Source organism: Calidris pugnax, unplaced genomic scaffold (genome assembly GCF_001431845.1).
Source record: "Calidris pugnax isolate Ruff unplaced genomic scaffold, ASM143184v1 scaffold14, whole genome shotgun sequence".
NCBI classification, from domain to species: Eukaryota; Metazoa; Chordata; class Aves; order Charadriiformes; family Scolopacidae; genus Calidris; species Calidris pugnax.
In genome coordinates this window covers 2,212,357-2,233,620 of record NW_015090793.1, presented here as the reverse complement: position 1 = coordinate 2,233,620, position 21,264 = coordinate 2,212,357, and the positions used below count along the sequence as shown (strand labels likewise).

General features: G+C 37.5%; 2 protein-coding genes across 3 annotated transcripts in view; both read left to right on the top strand.

The window, feature by feature from the left end:
• Window positions 1–74: 74 nt before the first annotated feature.
• Window positions 75–18,424, top strand: LOC106902874. The gene is made up of 9 exons (XM_014966701.1): window positions 75–930; window positions 3,035–3,186; window positions 5,902–6,040; window positions 8,009–8,698; window positions 12,889–12,997; window positions 14,786–14,953; window positions 15,250–15,374; window positions 15,729–17,469; window positions 18,414–18,424. Exons 1-9 carry the CDS (start codon window positions 868–870, stop codon window positions 18,422–18,424), a joined length of 3,198 nt encoding a protein of 1,065 aa, XP_014822187.1. The 5' UTR covers window positions 75–867.
• Window positions 18,425–18,536: 112 nt separating this feature from the next.
• Window positions 18,537–21,264, top strand: part of LOC106884614 (chromosome unknown open reading frame, human C4orf50) — a 71,554-nt gene continuing 68,826 nt past the window's right edge. For both annotated transcript variants that reach the window (XR_001411269.1, XM_014936121.1), the window contains exons 1-2: window positions 18,537–19,944; window positions 20,778–20,879. Coding sequence is in view for 1 of the 2 variants with exons in the window: in XM_014936121.1 (XP_014791607.1) it covers window positions 18,592–19,944; window positions 20,778–20,879 (1,455 nt within the window). In the remaining variant the exon portion in view is untranslated. The remainder of the gene's footprint in view (window positions 19,945–20,777; window positions 20,880–21,264) is intronic.

The following is a 21,264-nucleotide window of genomic DNA, read 5'->3' as shown; positions in this document are numbered from 1 at the left end:
ACATTAAAATTTCTCATCCCTCACATTTTCGTGAAAATGATCTCTGTGTAAAAGGGCTACATAAAAAGCTACAGAGAAACAAGCTTCCTGCCATGGACACACTGAACTCCAACATGAACATAGAGTGGAATAAGATGGTTATGATAATACATCAGGAAAAGTGTAAAAAAAATAACCTAAGGCAAAGAACAGCCAAGGCAGCACAAGGAAAGCTGAGAAAAAGATTTGTCATAGCAACTGAGTATCTCACTGTTGGGAGTGCAGGAATCAGCCTCAAAAGAAGCCAGTTTTCACTGATCATTTTTAGGCTCTGAAGAAGAGACCAGGGATTTACTCTTCACAAAGAATCATCAGACAACATCATTTACCTGCTGAAGGAGCTGATGCACTCCACAAAATTCAGTCGGATGCAGTAAAGTGTGACTTGTGTGAGGGTCTGAATAACCCTGTTTCCTGGTACAAAGCACAATTTCAATTGGAAACAACGATCATGCAGAAGCTCAAAAACTTGATTGCCAAAAGAACGTGTTGCTCACAATGTGTTCAAAAGGAGCAAGCATTTAGAGAATGTGTTTTCAAATACACATTTTTCATGTTTTAGTTAAAGCTTTTAGCACTGTGATGACAGAATGTGGAAAAATGAGGTCTTCACTGCAATAGGAGGAGTTTTGGCATTACTCTGAAGAGAAGGGTCATAATGGGAGATACACAGAGCTTGGCATAACCAAACCAGGTGCTGATGAGAGAACAGAAACTGAGAGGTGTGATTCATTTGGCAAAGAAATAATCTTTATTATTATAGACATAGTTTTGCTCATTGCTGCTTTGGAAATGAAACTCTAAGCACAAACACGGGATGGTCACACCATGTGGCTGCAACGGCGAGCGCACCGCAGTGAGGGGAGACTGTCTTGTTACAAAGCAGGAAAGGTATGAACAGTTTCTGTTTCTCATGTTTTTATGCATTTTGTTACATTGTAATTCACATGTGATAACTTTCTCAAAGAAATTGGCTGATTTTGGTGACGTTTTCCATGACACCCATGATATTTCTCATCTGTGCTGGGCTGGCAGAATGTGTAGATTTGGAAAGCTTTACAGTCGTACTATCCATTGCATATTAATATTTATTACAGAGCTAGGAACAGGTGTAATGAGTATACTCAGTTCATGCAAGATGATAGGTCTGATTTTTATTTTCTCTGACACAGGCTTTCAATCATCTCTCTCAACTATATAAGTGAAAAAGGAAACAATAAGTTTCTTGTTTCTGATATCAGTTGTAACAGCTTCCCTGGTTTTATGCTGCAGTACTCGGCAGTTTTCAGGATGAAGCACCAGAAGTATGGAGGCCTAACAAATTGTGAGGTTTGAGATAAACTTTAGAATTTGTTGCATTAACTTTCATTATATTTGTATCAGTGAATAAAAGTGCACTTATAAACAAGAACATGTAATAGATATACGTGAGCAGAAATCAGTGTAATGATTTAAAGTGTCAGTTTATTTCCTGGCTGATCCACTCTCTCCATTTTTATCTGTTGGCTATTTTCTGCAAAATATACTGCTAAGAATTTTTCTTTTTACAGCTTATGAGTTGGGTACTAGACTGGGACAGAGGTGAAAATGACATTAACTTGGCTTTCATTGTAAATTGTAAATAAACAGAGGAACAACATCCACTATTATTACACATTCTTTTGCAGTGGTGCTCAGGGATGCCCATTATCAGGGAGCAGGAAGTCTATTCACTTTGCAAATAAATACAGAGAAAATATTAGTGTCTCAAGGAGCTAAAAATCAAAGATACTGTTCCATTTGGCAAATTATACAGATCAGGGGAGAGCCGTGATTATGTCGTCTCTGGCATGCATCATCTCTGAGAAGGGACTGGGCTTGGTAAGTCTAGAGAGGATCACAAAGTGGTTTAAATTTTGTTGTCCATGTGGACATTGTCTTTCCACATCTGTAGCTTTTAACTATCGTGGATTCTCAAGAGGCTGAGTGGCTGAATGTCCTTGTTTCAGTGATACAATGGGCCAAAAGAATAACACTTTATTTAATTCACCATATATGCGAATAGCATATATGAAAACATGGGACAATAAAAGAGGAACTGTTTATTTATTCTTTTTGCACTGAGTTTTCTACTCTTCGGTGGCAAAAATAAACGTTACTTTCTTCTTCTTCTTCTTCTTTGCTGTGTAGATTCAGCATTGTTAAAAAAAAATTGCATTATTTCCTGGAGAATAGGTCCAGACTCAATGGTTGAATTTCAATTACAGATCCAATTCCAAATCAATGGAAATGTAGGAAAATCAAAGGCATTTCACAAATTCCAGTTATAGGACTATACTTACTGAGGAGAGTTTTTGTAAATGAAGGTGAGCTGCAGGCTGAAGAACTTTTAGAGCTATTGCTAAAAGAGGCAAAGGAAATGAACCAAACTTATCTTACTGAATGCAGAATTCCAAAATACCAGTTAAATACACTGAATGGTTCTCTGAAATAGTCATAGATTGTAATTTGAATAGAAAATATCCCTTTTTAATCTTATGTCTTGAAACAATATATATATCTCATACTTTTATCCAAACTAAGTATGATTTTTTTGTGATAAACATACTCAATTTTATTATTCCTCTATTTAGTAGAAAATTAGCCTCTTTTCAAAACTTTGATGCCTAATTCCTTCATGAATTAATCTAATTGAATCTTTTATGGGGATCTTATGTTGTGAACTGCAGCTCCTTTCATACATGTTGAATTACTTTGGGGCTAATGAAATGAGACTTTCTCATAAATAATAGATGTGTTCAGAATTGAGAGACTGTTCATTTGATCATCAGAGGCTTAGACTCTTTTATTGCATGCTTAGACTGCAGTACATTGAGAACCTATTTGGCTTTTTTTCATCATGGATCCTTCATCTGGGAGAGAACAACAATTTTGTTACTGTATTAAAATGCCTAGTAATGAAGGATTTGATATCCTGAATTTCAATGTTAAAATTGATACTTCCTGGCTTTTCCAGGAATTAGAAGATGCAAGCATACCCACTGAACAAGCAAACAATGCTGGAGAAGAGAATTTGAACCTCAGAATAAAAAAGCTGGAAAAGTCAGAGCGAAAACTGAAAGGTGTTCTAGAGGATTACGTGGAGTCAGATTCTGTCCTAAGAAACAGGTAAATAAAAGGGGGTTTTGCATTCAAAATTAATGTGATGTGACAAATGTATTCTTCCCTTTGCCCCAATGATACATGCAAAACTAGCAAAAAGAAAGACTTTAGGGTGCCTGGTAAGATGCATGTATAGGTGTTTTGTGTAGTTGTCAGAATAGAAATGCAATACTCAATGTTTTGTTTTTATTAGTTAAATTGGATACACAGTATCAGGTAAAATCTTGTAGCAAATAACCAGACAGCTTTATCAGGATCTTTCATTCTTAAATATTTGTAAAGTGTAAACTCTGCTGTAAAATTGTTCTGTTTTCATCTGGGATAGAGTTAATTTTCTTTCTAGTAGCTGTTGTAATTTCGGGTTTGGCATGAGAATGATGCTGATAACGCACGTTGTTTTAGTTGTTGCCAGGTGATATTTTATGTTAGTCAAGGACTTTTTCAGCTTCTCACAGAAGCTGAGAAGGAGCACAGGCAGAATAAGCTGGCCAACAAAATATTCCATACCACAGACATCATGATCAGTATATAAATGGGGTCTGGTGGGGGGGCAGGGGTTCGTGATCGCTGCGTGGGATGGCCTGGGTAACCAATCAACGGGTGATGAGAGTGACTTGTGTTGTTTTACTTTATTTAGTAGATTATTTTACCATTATTATTATTAATATTGTTATTTTCCTTTCCCATCATTGTTCCACTAAAGTGTCTTTATCTCAACCCATGAGGTTTTTTTTTCCTTTCCTCTCCTTCTCCCCCTCTTCTCCCTACCCTACTGGGGAAGGGGTGTGGGGAAGTGAGCAAGCAGCTCTGTGGACCTATTTGCCAGCTGGGCTTAAACCATGACAAAAAATATATCCCTTTCTAAGGGTTTCCTTTCCTTTTAAGAGCTAATTTGGAATATTGTGTTGCAAAAACAGTTCCTTGTTTCAGAAAGTTTCATCTAGTTCAGTATGTTAATGCTGATCATTACAGTAAGTAAAGGTGCCATTAAGCATTAATTATGTAGTTGACTAGAATAATAAGATCAGGTCACCAACTGCACTGTTCTTTGATAGTCACCAACTGCACTGTACTAAACAAAGACAAATACTTAGAAGGCTAGAAAATATAAATGGCATTCAAAGTAACAGTCTCTATAACTTCTAAATTGTTTTGATTCATCAAGGGATTTGGCCAGAAATGTTTTAATAATCAGGTTTTTGTCAAATAACAATGAAACTTTTTTGAAATAGAAGCTTTCATAGGAATAAGCCTATTTTAACAAAGATTTTGGGGAGGGGAAGATGGGAAGAACTTTTATTTAAAACCAAAACAAAGAAAGTATGAGAGAACAGCTCAAGCAGAGCAAAATGAGCTGAAACTTGCCTGAGATATAGGAGACCCATTTTCAGGGATCTTAGCTGAAAGTACTCGTAGAAAGAAAAGTAATCCTGTGCCTGAAGTTCTTGCAGATGAACCACAGACAGACGAGGCAAGGATTGATGTGGAAGGCAGAACTATTGGAAAAAGGGAGAAGCAGAGTCAGTAGCTGTAAGTAGCCGGGTCAGAGTTTTGGGTGGATGTGGCCCAGTTTCCTTTGATACCAGTACTTCAATATATTAATAGGTACTTATTTAATCATATATTTTCTATCTGAATCCTCTTGCTTCAGAAACATGTTTTTTGAATAAAGGTAGTGTTGTCATGCTGGAATGGAGGTAGCAGGAGATTTTGGCAGGCAGGGGCAGTCAGACAAAGCTAGAAGATAGACGTGGTCAGGGGAGCCGAGAGGAAGACTGTTGAAGGTTGAATGGAGAAATTCAAGGAAGAAGATATGGTACATCACTGTCCTGAGGGACACAGGGGGCAATGTCTGCATCAATAAGATTGGCTTTAGTACCTGCCACAGGAGATGAGAGACTGGAAAAAATATTCCTTAACAAGAAAAGGATATTTTGAGGTTCACAACTGTTTAAAACATTGAGAAAATTTGGATGTGTAGGCTGAAAAGAGAAGGAAAACTCTAACAAGAACATGAAGCTTGCGCTCATAAAATTATCTTAGGTCCTCCTCCTACGTAGAGAAGCCCCATCACATCATACCATATCATCTTACGCTATAATTTTAATAGCCACAGGTGATGTGAACCTGTATTTTGTCCACAAAGCTGAATTTTGACAAAGTCAATACAGTTATGTAGTATAGGTTTCAGTACCCACTGTGAGGTATCTTACAAGTAAGATGTTTTCCCTTTGGTCAGTAAGATACATAGTTACTTGTAGGTTACCTGTAATCTTAATTTTGATGGGAAACATTTACCACTATCTTAAAATTTGAATTTGCTAACTGTGAACCTAGCAAAATGATCAGATATATACAGAGACCAGAGTGTTGTGGTTGTTTTTATGGTAAGAGGTTACCTCATATAGTGTGCCAAGCTTCTGTGAACATTAATCTTGTTAATTTTTTTGCTTGTGGTTTTTGTATTAAGCCATCAGAGAGAATAAACATAGACCTTGTCTTTAACAGTTTTGAGAGTCTCCAGTGTAATGTGAAAACTCCAGCAGACTTGTTAAGTATTGAGTGTTTATTATTAGTGATCAACAATTTGTTACTCTTTTATTGTTGGGAGAAAAATGGAAAAGTAAAGATAAATTGATGCATTGCTGGTGACTGCTTATCCATCGGGAAATGTACTGAGTGAAATTTATTTAGCAAAGATCTTCATTCTCACTATCACAGGATGAAAGAGCTGGAGCTGTCACACAAAACACTTCTTGTGACAATTGATCAACTAAATGTGAAGTTGCACCAGGTTGAAAATGCAAATGTGCGTGTTAAAGGGAAACTGCGAGACATTCAGGAGGACCTGATCAACTTGGTGAGGATATTGTTTCAAATGACCTAGTTTAGCTTCTCTGTGTGGTAATAATTTATAAGTCAATCTCATCTCCTGTGACCTCTCTGTTTTTAAGCAATAAATAATCTCAGCCATTCTCTTTTTTTATAACCACAATTGGTCTTTTTTTTTTCCCCACTTTCTATTTCTCTAATGTTTTTGACAGCCCTGTCACTATTCCTCTCATGCAGGCCCATGATCTTTGAGATCTACTCTCCCACTTTATTCTTTCTCCCCAGAACCCACTCAGCGTACTCCTTCTCCCTAGGTCAGACTTTATTTTTCTAGCCCCATGATAAAGCATTTTGATTCCCTACCATACGCGATACAACAACACAACCCAGCTAAGGCAGCCTGTTTTCTGTATAAAGTGCAGCTGCTCAGCTTGTCGACTGACTCCGGAATTGCTCATGCATTTTCAAGCTGGGCCCCACCTGCTCTTGCATCCACTTGAAACTTCTTGCTTAGCTTTGTGTCCTCTTCCAGCTTTACCAGGTTGGTTTGGGTCTCGCCTTCTTTCCTGTGCTGCATTGCCATGTGGGCCACCTCTCCGCAGACCCCTGCTGGTGCGAGCCCTCCTCTCCAGCGTGCCCTTCACTGGAGCAAGCTGACCTGCTCCCTCTTTGCCAAGAATGTCCTGCTGCCAATTTCATGCCCTCACAACTCCTCCTCCACCATGTCTGTTGTGAAATTGTCAGCTCTGCAGTTGAAAGTCTTCAGGTCTCCCAAGTGCTAGCTCGTCTTCATGTACACGTGTTCTATCAGGAAGGTCAGCTGTTGGCTGGTAAAACACACAGCAGGCATTTTTACCTAGTGAGCACAGCTCATTGGAGGGATCCATGAAAATGGAGAAGGAATGAAAGTTATTCAGGGATGGTCTACTGTGAAACCGTGTTTTTTGATTCTGTTTATCATAAGGTACTCTTTTATTGTCTCAGCATTTTAAGTCAAAGTTGAATAATCTGACAGAACACAGGTACCATGCATGACTCATAAGTATGAACAATAGTCTTTGCTTTTTTATTTAAAGGTGAAATGTATTTTTCAAGACTCAGAAAGCTTTGACATGCCTATATTCCCATCAACAGCTAACCGAACTATTATCCCACACCTACCTGACTTCGCATAACATTTCAGCCTACTGTTCCTGTCCTTGTTGGTGAACCCCTTGAAGAGGAAAATACTGGGGGTCAAAAAGACTGACCTAATGAAGTCCTTGAAGAAATAGAGTAATGTCTCTGTGCCTTCAGTCTCGCTTCAAAGTTGCCACAATGGCCCTATGATTCTGGTGGCTCTCACTCTGCTCAGAACAAGGACAGCATGTGAATCATGAAAGCCTCCTCTGTCTTTCACTGACATCTTTCACCTCTCTATGTCTCTATGTTCAAACACACTTTGGTGCAAATGAAAATACCAAAGTCTTTCTCAAGCTGATTCAAAAGGCATCTGTTCCTTTCTCCTTTTTCATGGGGTTCATAAAAGGACCTGACAGATGACAGGTGTGGTGAAGGGCAAAAGGCAAAAGCTTGGTCTCTGAAAGGTGCATTTTATGTTTTCTATAACAGAACCACAGCTTCTCTGCCTGTAACACCTCAGTGCTACATGGCTGTCAGTGTTAACGGTATGTTACTCTATAGTTCAGAGCTTGTTTTATGGATTCCAGTTTAAAGGTTTCATTTAATTTAATGCATACTATAACACATGCAAAAGAAGGTGTTTAAAAGCTTCTTGCATTTTAAGTACTACTACTACTAAATGTCGGCAAGTTTGTGTTTTGTTTGTTTCCTACTGGGATGTTACAATGATGGCTGAAATGACCAAACGGTGGGTCAGTTCTGCTACAAATGCAAAATTTTACAAGTGCAGAATTACTGCAAAATTAAAAAAAGAATATAAGGAAGAAGATATTTAGTATTAAGATGTTAACCACATAATTCACTGAAATTGTAGGTTGAAAACCGAGAAAAGTCAGAGAAGAAGCAAAAGGAAAAATTTCATTGGATTCAGGAGCAGCTGAAGACAAAAGAAGATGAAATAAAAAGCCAGTTGGAGTATTTTGAGCACTACAAACAAAGGCAGAGACAACAGACAGCAGTGCTGAGAGAAAGGGAATGTTACCTTCGGGGTGAGGTATCTAGGCTGGAAAAGCAAGTCCTAGATCTTAGTGCTCATATTGCTCTTTTGACATCTGAATTAGAAGAGGGGAAGGTGCAGTATCTCCAGCAGAAGCTGGAATCAGCATTCAGTGGGATTCAGGGATGTAAAGACTCTGTGGAAGTGATGGAATTGAAAACTTGCGTTAATAATGTGGAGCATGACATGAAAAGCCACCTTGAGATACTTCAGCAAAATATGAAGTTCTTGAGGGAAAAAGAGGAGGACAACATAAGAGGTCAGGCAGACCTGCTGACTGAACTCCAGCGCTCTCAGGACACTGAAGACTTTCTCAGAAGAAAATTGGAAGAATCTTGCCATCGTGTTTATAGTCTGAAATTATCTGAAGCCAAACTACAGGAAAAAATAGAGGAGCTTTTGGATGAAAATAGGGCGTTAAAAGATCAAGGTAGAGTGACGTTGAGGAAGAAAGAAAAGGACTCACAACCTACAAGATTGGAGAATGGAGATGACAGTGTTGACCTGGTAAGTAAAAATAAGGCAAAATATAATTTGCTTTTATATCACTTTGGATTACACTTGTCATTAGATGTGCAATCAAGATGCAAGGCTTTTTCCCTCCTGCATGTTTTCCCTTTATTTCTGTTGATGCATTAGTGCTCATAGTGTCTAATTCACACCCATGGGAGTCAGTAGTTGGAGCTTCATTGCATCAGTGCTTTTATTAGGTGCACATTGAGGGAACTTCACAAATCTGGTTTCCCTAAGCTTTTAAGTGATGTGCCCAAGGCAGAAAGTCTCAGTTTGCACTCAGAGTAGAGTTCCTCTTTTCAGAAGAACTTCTGAAAGCTCTGTCTTGTGGACACCATCCAGTGAAGGAGCACAGATATGGTTGGGTGAGTTTTCACATGTTATTCATGCCCAAATGCTGAAGAAAAAAGCACAGATGACAATAAATCTTGTCTGTGAGATTTTTCTGGATAACAGTAAACAAGGGAAGATGGATACAGTATTCATGACTGGGAGTGAGTTGAGATATTCAAAGGTTTGCAGCTCCGTAGCATTGTGATATGCCCTGAATACACTGAATAGGATTTGTTTGCTTCAAGCACTTCACTCCAATGTTGCATGGGAAAGCTCTGCATATGCTCTAATATGGCATTCAGCTTCTGCCAATTCATTTTGCTGACAAAGAATAATTCTTTTCATGGAGAGGACTCAGACAAAGTTTTGTTCTTTTTCCACTGAGGTGGAGGGTATTTTTATTCTGAGGGTTTGTTAAATAAAATGAAATCAGCTAAGCCTCACACTCAGCTACTCCATTCAGATTGTGACCTGATATCCCAAGAACTCAGTCCTGATTTTAGCTGCAGTTAACTGAGAGGTAATAGACGTGAAAAAAACCCCGTCTTTAATAGAGGAGGAAAATCAGACTGTGAGTACTTCCAGAACTGGGAGAAGGTAGAGAGGATCTTTTGTCCCTAAAAGTTAGAAGAAATAAAGACAAAGTTTTTAACCTGGTAGTTGAATGCACCTTTGCAGACGTACTGATTTTGTACCATTCTACAGCCTCAAGAAGTGAGCTCCAGGAGGTTGTGTGAGAGAGAAAGAGTGGTAACATCATCCTGCAGTAACTGGAAGCACCTGTGTGACCTTTGGGGAGAGCTCTGAAGCTGGGCCTCACCACATGAATCTCTGTAGATGCCCAGAGGTGGCAGAAGGGACTGACTGCAGTTGCTTGTTTTTATACTTAGCCTGAACCATTTCAACAGTTACTTTAACTAGTGAGTTCACTTCTTCCTGGGAATGAAAATATTTTAAGATATTTCTAGAGGGGCTTGCACTGAATTGTAAACAGGTACAACAACTGAGTGCACTATGAGGGGACCGCACAGCTAAAATCAGCAATGAGGGCTTTCAGAGCCAAGGAAAAATTATTGGAGAATTCTTGTTGATTTGAGAAAATTGACAAAAGGAGAAAGTAAATGTTGAGTTATTTGAAGGTGTGAATGTAAGATATATCAACTGACTAATTGCCTGAGACTAATCCAAAGAGTCCTCAAGAAATGGGATCAAATCTCTTTCATTCTATACTGTACCTGTTCTATTTCTTCTTCTACACAAGATTTTCTAATGATTTATTTTCTAAATATTAATGTACAGTCATGTTGTCGTAGGCAGTTACTAAGTCTCAATTACCCAGTTTTTGGTATAGATGAACAGGCCATAATTTGTGTTAAGCCAGTCTATTTTGGTCTGCTGCACAGTAGGTTGTGTTCCTTACATGCTGTGTATTGCATCAGCAGCATCAAATCTTGTGCCTGCTTCATTTCTGGTTGTCTTTTCCTCCACTTTCAGTACTGCTGCTAATTCACTTGGATTTTTCTAGTAGAAAATGGCTTGAGATAGCAGGGAAAAAATTTCAATATTTATGATAAAAGGAGGAGGGAGACATCTGGTGTTGTGCTGTAGAACTGAAGAGAGCTTTTCCCCCTTATCTTGTGTTTTATTAGCACGTAATTAAAACAGAATTTCCTAACCTCTTTACCTTGGTCTTGTAGTATTCAAGCCAAAACAGTTAGAAGAAAAACCTGTTTGAGCTCATCATACTCCATCAATAGCTATAAAAATGAGAAATTGTGTGCAATACAAGAAAGATTCTTGTGCTGTTACTTTTCTGGAAAGCTGCTTGTATATAATTTTTCAGTGAAATAGCAAATGGGATCATTTGCCTATTTCACAGCCAGGAAAAAGGTGGCTTGTGAAGACAGGCTTATCAGACTCCTGTGAAACACACATGGCATGAAATTCCTCAGTAAACACCATGTCATTCAAATGCTGAGCACATCACTTATTCTTGAAAACTAGCCTTAGTTGTTACTGCATCTTCATGCAATAATATCGGATCCAATTAAGTGTTTTGTTCTGATACTCTAGAGGTGACCTGCATCTCACAGACAGGTGTAATCACATAAATCTTGTTGGAAATTTGTATTTCCAAACTTGGTATCAGGATCCTTTCTGCAATATTCCAATTTCACCTTATGCCTGAAAGAAAAATGCATGAAAAAGCAGCTGGTTTCGTGTAGCTGCGCCTTGATTTATCAGTTTCTGGATGTGAACGTTAGGGGTCTGTTGACGGTGTTGGTGAAAGAAAGTATGAAACATCTTTCTATAGCTTTCACATGACAACTGAGGTCTTGATTTCACTGTACGATGTTCCCGGTATCCAAGCATTGTATCTTTTACAGAATTTTCCGTAACTTTCTTTTGACAGGACCTACATATATGTCAATACAAGATATCTGGGAAGAAATAATGGAAGATATTCCTTTGTAAGAAAGGAATGAATGTGTTATGAGGAATTAACATTAGCTTCAATATTACTGAGAAAATGAAGGAAGAAATGTTGGAAGTGTTGTGGTTTCCATTTAAGTCATGCCTCACAGTGAAGATGTCATAATAGACCACTATAGTGTGGCAGCTGACATGGGTTGCAATCAAAATTATTCTCACTGGTAATCTTGTGGAAAATCAAGTGGCTTTTCTGACTCACTACAGACCGAATACTTTGAAGTCATTACCTTTCCCATCTTTATGTAGTTTTAGATCTGCAGCTGAGCTCAAAGGGACCAAGTTTGTTTTGTGCTGGTATGAGGAATTAACATTAGCTTCAATATTACTGAGAAAATGAAGGAAGAAATGTTGGAAGTGTTGTGGTTTCCATTTAAGTCATGCCTCACAGTTAAGATGTCATAATAGAGCACTATAGTGTTGCAGCTGACATGGGTTGAAATCAAAATCATTCTCACTGGTGATCTTGTGGAAAATCAGGTGGCTTTTCTGACTCACTACAGACTGAAGTCTTTGAAGTCATTACCTTTCCCATCTCTATGTAGTTTTAAATCTGCAGCTGAGCCCAAAGGGACCAAGTTTGTTTTCTGCTGGCATTTGATGCAGAACAGTGAAGGAAGACAAAAGTGACTGTGTTGGCTTGTTATCTGCCCTGTAGCTGTTTTGGCTACCGCTACCACTTCGATTATGTGTTTTGTTGAGAAAATCAAACCCGAGTATTCTGCTCACTAAAAATGAGCATGGTGCATGTGAAACGTGACCTGCTGTGTATCAAACAATAAGGGTGTCTGTTTTGCACGAGAAATTCTCAAAATTTCCAAATCCAGTCAGGGAGTCAAGATAAATGTCAAGAACAGAATATGAAATTTTAAATTATCCATAGAAAAGAAAATTTTATTTGGAACAATTATTCTACTTTGACTTCTTCCAACCTAGAAACGGTTGTCTTTGTAGCTAGGCACTGAACTATTAGTCTCATTCCCTACTTGATTGGACTTTCTTTTCTCTTAGTTCATGAGCATATAATTTAGTCTCTGTTCCAACTGTGATGTGACATATTGCATGCTTATTACTCAGATTTTTGCAACATTTACCAGAAACTGTTGGAATAAGAAAATTGTATGAAATAGTAGCAATTATAATGAAATAATGAATCTTTTGAATGTATAATAACAAAGGAAATTTATGTGCCAGTTTTTCACATCACAAACACCATATATTTATAATCTGTTTTGTATGAAATAATGAATCTTTTGAATGTATAATAACAAAGGAAATTTATGTGCCAGTTTTTCGTATCACAAACACTGTATATTTATAATCTGTTTTTTTTTCCTTTTCCTCCTCCTCTTTCCTTTAAGAATCGAGATCTAATCCAGGATGACATTCAAAATCTGAAATGGGGAGCAGATTCACTCAGAAGCAGAGCTACTCAAACTCCAGTTGTGCTGCTAAATGCTAGAGAGTCTGGTATGAAAACAAACTGAAATTTTTGCTTTAATTTCTGTGCAATAAGACTGAAGATGATTTCATGCATGGACTCTGCATGACTTAGGAGGCTTTCAGAAGGTCTTCTAGTCTGGAAACTGTATCTTGGGAAGGTGAAGCAGTAACTATTTGTCAGTATGATACTAGCATTTAGAGTCTGGAAACTGTATCTTGGGAAGGTGAAGCAATAACTATTTGCCAGTATGATACCAGCATATGAGATTTCTCAAGAAATCCTGGAATCCTAGAATCATGGAATAGTTTGGGTTGGAAGGAACTTTAAAAGTTGTCCAGTCCAACTCCCCTGCAATGAGCAGGTACACCTTCAACTAGATCAGGTTGTTCAGAGCCCCATTCAACCTGACCTTAAATATTTTCAGGGATGGGACATCTACCATCTGTTTGGACAACCACTTGCAGTTTTTCACCACCCTCGTCATAAAGAAATTCTTTCTTATATCTAGTCTGAATCTACTGTCTTTTAATTTAAAAATCATTACTTCTTGTCCTGTTGCAAGAGGCCCTGCTAAAGAGTCTGTCACAATATTTCCTATAGGCCCTCTTTGAGTACTGAAGGGCCACAATGAGATCTCCCTAGAGCCTTCTCTTCTCCAGGCTGAACAGCTCCAATTCTCTCAGCCTGCCCTCATGGGAGAGATGTTCCATCCCTCTGATAACTTTTATGGCCCTCAGCCTTCTCTTCTCCAGGCTGAACAGCTCCAATTCTCTCAGCCTGTCCTCATGGGAGACATGTTCCATCCCTCTGATAACTTTTATGACCCTTGTTTTGGAACATAATTCCAGTGCCTTTGCAAAAGTTACTGGTCTAGCTGAGATTGAGCAGGTGAGAAGAAAAGTTGCAACTACTCATGCTGTCTTTGTGCACAGTGAGTCTGTGAACTTTGAGATAAAGTGAAGAGTTGAGCACATTGCCGGCTCATGTCCAGCTTTTCATTCACCAGTACCCCCAAGTCCTTCTCGGCAGGGCTGCTCTCATTCCCTTCATCCCCCAGCCTGTACTGATAACTGGAGGTTGCCTTGACCCAGGTGCAGGACCCTGCACTTGGCCGTGTTGAACCTCATGCAGTTCATATGGGCAATTCTCAACTTGTCCAGGTCCCTCTGGATGGCATACTGTCCCTCAGGCATGTCAACCACACCACTCAGCTTGATGTTGTTTACAAACTTGCTGAGGATAACTCTCTGAGAACTTTCAAGAAGATACAGAGATGAGGAATGAAGGGATACTTCCCATATCCTGGCTGAAGCATAGCGTTTGGGAATGCTGCACAGCAGTCAGGTTTGCTTTTCAGACCAAACAACATGAAAGCTCTGAACCTGGCAAATTGTTTCAGGTAAATTGTCCCAAAATACATTAATGGAAATTTTATAGCAAATTTCAGTATGTGGAAATTCAGACCTGCACTGAATAATTTTAACATGTAAATTTAACTCATGAGTTTTCATTTACTCACTATAATGACATGTATTTTCCATTTTTAAATGCTTTGAGAACTGGGAGGGGGCCCAAATATACCTTATTTTAGCACTTAATATTTATGTTTTCTTGTGAAGTTTGTTCTGTTGTTTAATGTCATGCTTATCTTTGCATTGCTGGTGATGTATGCTTCTGCTAGAAAAGGTAGATTTGAGCATACTCTCACTAAAATACTTTTCTAGTCAAAACATCTGGTCAGATGTTTTGTAGTTTGTTTTTCATATAGCTCTCTGGGAGCGGCATTACAATTTTGCAGTGCTTTACCCTTGCAGAAACATCAGGATGTGGCTGTGCTGGGCTAAAGCAGATGGAGGAGCTACCAGTAGAACTTCTACCAGTTTTGGAACATAATTCCAGTGCCTTTGCAAAAGTTACTGGTCTAGCTGAGATTGAGCAGGTGAGAAGAAAAGTTGCAACTACTCATGCTGTCTTTGTGCACAGTGAGTCTGTGAACTTTGAGATAAAGTGAAGAGTTGATGTATTTAAAGATGAATATAAAAGTGGCTTTAAATCATAACTACTACAGATGTTATTCAAGATGTTTGTTCTGTTGTTTAATGTCATGCTTATCTTTGCATTGCTGGTGATGTATGCTTCTGCTAGAAAAGGTAGATTTGAGCATACTCTCACTAAAATACTTTTCTAGTCAAAACATCTGGTCAGATGTTTTGTAGTTTGTTTTTCATATAGCTATCTGGGAGCGGCATTACAATTTTGCAGTGTTTTACCCTTGCAGAAACATCAGGATGTGGCTGTGCTGGGCTAAAGCAGATGGAGGAGCTACCAGTAGAACTTCTACCAGTTTTGGAACATAATTCCAGTGCCTTTGCAAAAGTTACTGGTCTAGCTGAGATTGAACAGGTGAGAAGAAAAGTTACAACTACTCTTGCTGTCTTTGCGCACAGTGAGTCTGTGAATTTTGAGATAAAGTGAAGAGTTGGTGTATTTAAAGATGAATATAAAAGTGGCTTTAAATCATAACTACTAAAGATGTTATTCAAGATGAATACAGGTGTGCACTAAGAAAATACTTATTTGTGCCTTATTTGTATCATTAGTCTCATTGCAAATCTTGAAATAATTTGAAAACTTCTTTCTCATCTGTCTGTAATCAAGTATTTTATGGATGGAAAATAAATTATGATTAGTAACATAGAATGATATATATTAGCTATTTTTTTCAGTTTGAAACATTTCCCTTTTTGCTATTACCAGGTTGGCCTTGGAACAAAGAGGGCAGGTGCTCTAGAAGACATTTTCACTTTGTTCAAATGTTCCCCAAGTTATTGTGCATCAAGCCTGCTTTCCCCTTGCTCTGAGAAGTTAGCTACAGATGAGGCAAGTAAGGAAATAAAGGCTGAAGAAGAATTTTCACTCTTGAAGGAACAAGCTATAGTTCTACCAGCGAAGACATTCCCTGTTTCTGCGGTTGATGCTTTGATGAAGAAGCAGCTCCAACTTACCTTGTTAGAACCTGAAAGCTACCACATATCAGCTGTCACCACTGTGAAGAAAGTTAACAGTCTGGATTTCTGTGAGGCAAATACCAATCTTTGCTCTGATGGCCTCTGCCTTGTTGCAGAAGGAAAATCTTCTGAAAAAGCTTCTGGACTACTTTGTGGAAAGATGCCTTGCACAGAGACAGAAATTCTCACATCATTTCTAGAAAAATATGATGTGGAAAAACATTGGGAAAACAAGAAAATTCTACCAAAAAGCGTAAGTGAAAGTAAATGTCTGGATGAAGTTGTTGATGATGGAAAGTATCACCAAAAGATCTCTAGAAGGAGAGCTAAAGGACAAACGATACAGAATGTGCAAGCCAAACCACAACAGGTGACTTGTGTTCCTGAGGAAAGCTCTAAAGTTTTAAATAAAACTGAATTGATCAAGCCTGGGAAGCAAGCAATGGAAGCCAAACAGAGTGTAGGTAGCCCACACGATATCCAAATTTTATCTTTTGATTTTAAAGATTTAAATAAACATTTTGAAGGGAGCCCTGAATTAATGGAGAAACAAGGAAACCTCTCAGAAATCTGCATCTCTGATGTGAACAGGGTATGTAATGATGACATAATAAAAATGGAGGAGAAAGGAGAGAAACCTCAGAAAACAACTTGCCAAACAAATCCTTCCAGCAATATTGGGCTGAAAGAAAAGAAAAAACAGACCCTGAAACTATGTGAACCAAACAGGAAGAATTTCTCATGTCAAAAAATAGCTGCTGAAAACATGCAATATACATACTCTCAGAATTTTTTTTGGTCAGAGGAAGAGAGGTATCCGCTAAACACGTTGTCTCCTGTGCAGGAGAGGGATGTGTGCTTAAACAAACTGTTCCTGCCAGGGAGCAATTTTTATGAGTGTTTCTGTCATCTGTCACCACTGGAAGGTGGTAATGAATGTAATGTAAAAATATATGCACTGGAAAAAGTAGTGGCTATGTGTTCCCAGAGGATATTTCTACTGATGGAAGAGAATGAAAATTACTCCAAAAAAGTCTGTATATTGCAACAGGAGAATGAGAGATATGCTCAGCTAATGTGTGCACTGGAAGAAGAGATGGATGCGTATTTTCAATACATTTTAGCGGTAGATGAAGCTAATGTTGTTTCATTCCAAAACTTACTTAATGAGAAAGAAGTTGCTGGTGGATGTTATAATAACTTATCAGAAGAAAACACAGCGAGCTCAGGAGCATTTTTTGTTGAAACCTCTAAAAACCTCTCATGTATTGAAGAGAAAAATAGGAATTCTGGTAAAGACCCATTGACAATTGCATCGAATAAACTTCCCAGGAGTGTTTTATCCCTGGATGGAAGGAAAAAGAGATATTTCCAGATGCTTTCTGACCTGAAAGAAGAAAGAAGCAGATGCTTCAAAGAAATAGCTAAATTATTACAAGACAAGGAGAATTATGAAGCAAAATATAATGAATTAATACAAGAGAGAGAGGGTAATTTACAAAGAATATCTCTTTTAGAAGGTGAAAAAGAAACTTTATTGGGATGTTTGGCAGAAGTAAGGTGTGAACAAGACAAATACAGGACCTTGGTTTCAGAACTTCAAGAATGCAAAACCAGCAGCTATCAAACTATTTCTGATTTACAGAAGGAAAAACATGTACTGAAAAGAGAAATAGACAGAATCAAGAAAGAAGCTTCAGAACAGCTTGGGGAATTTCAGAAAGCAAATGCAAACTTTATTTTAGAAAATAATAAATTGAAAGGATTAATGTCATCTTTGGGTTTCAACTATGAAGAGCTGAGAAAAGGTAAAAGTTTGGAAACAAAGGAAAAGATAGTAAAACTAAAAGAAGAAAGTCAACAACATGGTCTTAAGCCAAAGAAAGTTAAAACAGCATGTAGTGCAACTCAGACTGAAGAAGGAGGAGTTCTGGTTGTAGATCCCTCAAACTTTTTGCCTGGAAAAGAGGTAAATAATAACAATTAAGTATGTTATAAAACAGGATCTTCTAAAGAAAGTTGGAGATGTCCTCCATTTGGAGGACAAAGCTAAATTAACTTTGTTATATAGAAAATGTTGTAACCTCCCATGTGCTGGAGATCTGACGTGCTAAAGTTAACTTTTAAATATAAGACAAAATACCACAGAGTTTTTTTCTGATTGTTGTATTAGAGAATTTTAAAGTGATACAGCAAGCTAAAGTTAAAATTTAATGTTTAAAAATTATTCCAGGATTTTTAAAATTATTTATTTTCTTGCAAGAGTAAAAGCTTCTGGTAAAGCAAATTGACTTCCACAAATTTCTGTTATAATGATGAAGTATTCAAGGTTGTGAAATAATCATGACTTATTGAAAAGTATACACATGTTCACTTAATAACTTTTATTCTGATAGGGTCTATTTTTTTTTTTACTGCTTTGATTTTCATGAAGTATACGCCTAAAGATAGGGTCTTTACTTATAGTGGATTTCTTGTCCAAGTTTTTTTCTCTGTAGTCATGCATCTTACACCACAGTGAAATTCTATGGACACTAATGGAGAAACAAGGAAACCTCTCAGAAATCTGCATCTCTGATGTGAACAGGGTATGTAATGATGACATAATAAAAATGGAGGAGAAAGGAGAGAAACCTCAGAAAACAACTTGCCAAACAAATCCTTCCAGCAATATTGGGCTGAAAGAAAAGAAAAAACAGACCCTGAAACTATGTGAACCAAACAGGAAGAATTTCTCATGTCAAAAAATAGCTGCTGAAAACATGCAATATACATACTCTCAGAATTTTTTTTGGTCAGAGGAAGAGAGGTATCCGCTAAACACGTTGTCTCCTGTGCAGGAGAGGGATGTGTGCTTAAACAAACTGTTCCTGCCAGGGAGCAATTTTTATGAGTGTTTCTGTCATCTGTCACCACTGGAAGGTGGTAATGAATGTAATGTAAAAATATATGCACTGGAAAAAGTAGTGGCTATGTGTTCCCAGAGGATATTTCTACTGATGGAAGAGAATGAAAATTACTCCAAAAAAGTCTGTATATTGCAACAGGAGAATGAGAGATATGCTCAGCTAATGTGTGCACTGGAAGAAGAGATGGATGCGTATTTTCAATACATTTTAGCGGTAGATGAAGCTAATGTTGTTTCATTCCAAAACTTACTTAATGAGAAAGAAGTTGCTGGTGGATGTTATAATAGCTCATCAGAAGAAAGCACCATGAGCTCAGGAGCATTTTTTGTTGAAACCTCTAAAAACCTCTCATGTATTGAAGAGAAAAATAGGAATTCTGGTAAAGACCCACTGACAGTTGCATCGAATAAACTTCCCAGGAGTGTTTTATCCCTGGATGGAAGGAAAAAGAGATATTTCCAGATGCTTTCTGACCTGAAAGAAGAAAGAAGCAGATGCTTCAAAGAAATAGCTAAATTATTACAAGACAAGGAGAATTATGTAGCAAAATATAATGAATTAATACAAGAGAGAGAGGGTAATTTACAAAGAATATCTCTTTTAGAAGGTGAAAAAGAAACTTTATTGGGATGTTTGGCAGAAGTAAGGTGTGAACAAGACAAATACAGGACCTTGGTTTCAGAACTTCAAGAATGCAAAACCAGCAGCTATCAAACTATTTCTGATTTACAGAAGGAAAAACATGTACTGAAAAGAGAAATAGACAGAATCAAGAAAGAAGCTTCAGAACAGCTTGGGGAATTTCAGAAAGCAAATGCAAACTTTATTTTAGAAAATAATAAATTGAAAGGATTAATGTCATCTTTGGGTTTCAACTATGAAGAGCTGAGAAAAGGTAAAAGTTTGGAAACAAAGGAAAAGATAGTAAAACTAAAAGAAGAAAGTCAACAACATGGTCTTAAGCCAAAGAAAGTTAAAACAGCATGTAGTGCAACTCAGACTGAAGAAGGAGGAGTTCTGGTTGTAGATCCCTCAAACTTTTTGCCTGGAAAAGAGGTAAATAATAACAATTAAGTATGTTATAAAACAGGATCTTCTAAAGAAAGTTGGAGATGTCCTCCATTTGGAGGACAAAGCTAAATTAACTTTGTTATATAGAAAATGTTGTAACCTCCCATGTGCTGGAGATCTGACGTGCTAAAGTTAACTTTTAAATATAAGACAAAATACCACAGAGTTTTTTTCTGATTGTTGTATTAGAGAATTTTAAAGTGATACAGCAAGCTAAAGTTAAAATTTAATGTTTAAAAATTATTCGATTGTTGTATTAGAGAATTTTAAAGTGATACAGCAAGCTAAAGTTAAAAATAATGTTTAAGAGAGTGCATTATTTCAGGATTTTTAAAATTATTTATTTTCTTGCAAGAGTAAAAGCTTCTGGTAAAGCAAATTGACTTCCACAAATTTCTGTTATAATGATGAAGTATTCAAGGTTGTGAAATAATCATGACTTATTGAAAAGTATACACATGTTCACTTAATAACTTTTATTCTGATAGGGTCTATTTTTTTTTTTACTGCTTTGATTTTCATGAAGCATATGCCTAAAGATAGGGTCTTTACTTATAGTGGATTTCTTGTCCAAGTTTTTTTCTCTGTAGTCATGCATCTTACACCACAGTGAAATTCTATGGACATTAGTATGTTCCTGTAAAAGCAGAATTATTGCTTCAGCTGAGAATAATCAACAGGGAAAGAGTTATCTCTAATATTTTGATTTTATGCAAACTTTTTTAGTAATTCAGAAGGAAACTGTATATTGTTCTGTAAAAACTGGTGTGCCATTTTGTGTGGGTAAGAGAAGTTATGCCTTTCTGTTTTTTATCCAGGACAGCATGTTTCAAAGCTACAGTGAGATGAAAGAGCAAGTCAAAAAGGCAGAAGAGGAACTCAAAGTACAGCAAAAGGATTTAGAAAAATCAAAAAAAGAGGTAATCTCCCACTCTGATGAAATTCTGAGCAGCAAACTTGTTTTCTTTCTTGTTTTCTTACCTGGCTGTTCTTTCTGCCAGGATTTAATGCTTTTACAAAACTGCAGAACAAAAATGTACCTCTTTGATCTTTCAGTTAAGTGGTGAATTGCACGGTCATTCATGGTTGGTCAGAACTTCAGGTGGAGCCGTGTTCCATCAGCACACTTTGACAGAAGCTTAGTGCTTAATAAAGGCATAGGGCACAAACTATCTGGTGTGGCCATCTCTGGGCAGGCTGTGTCCTTCCCCATCACTAGGAGTGAGGGGGAGTAGAAGGCAGTAGAAGCACCCAAGGCTACGCCAAACCTGAATTCAAAATAGTTTTTGAATGAGAGGCAAAATG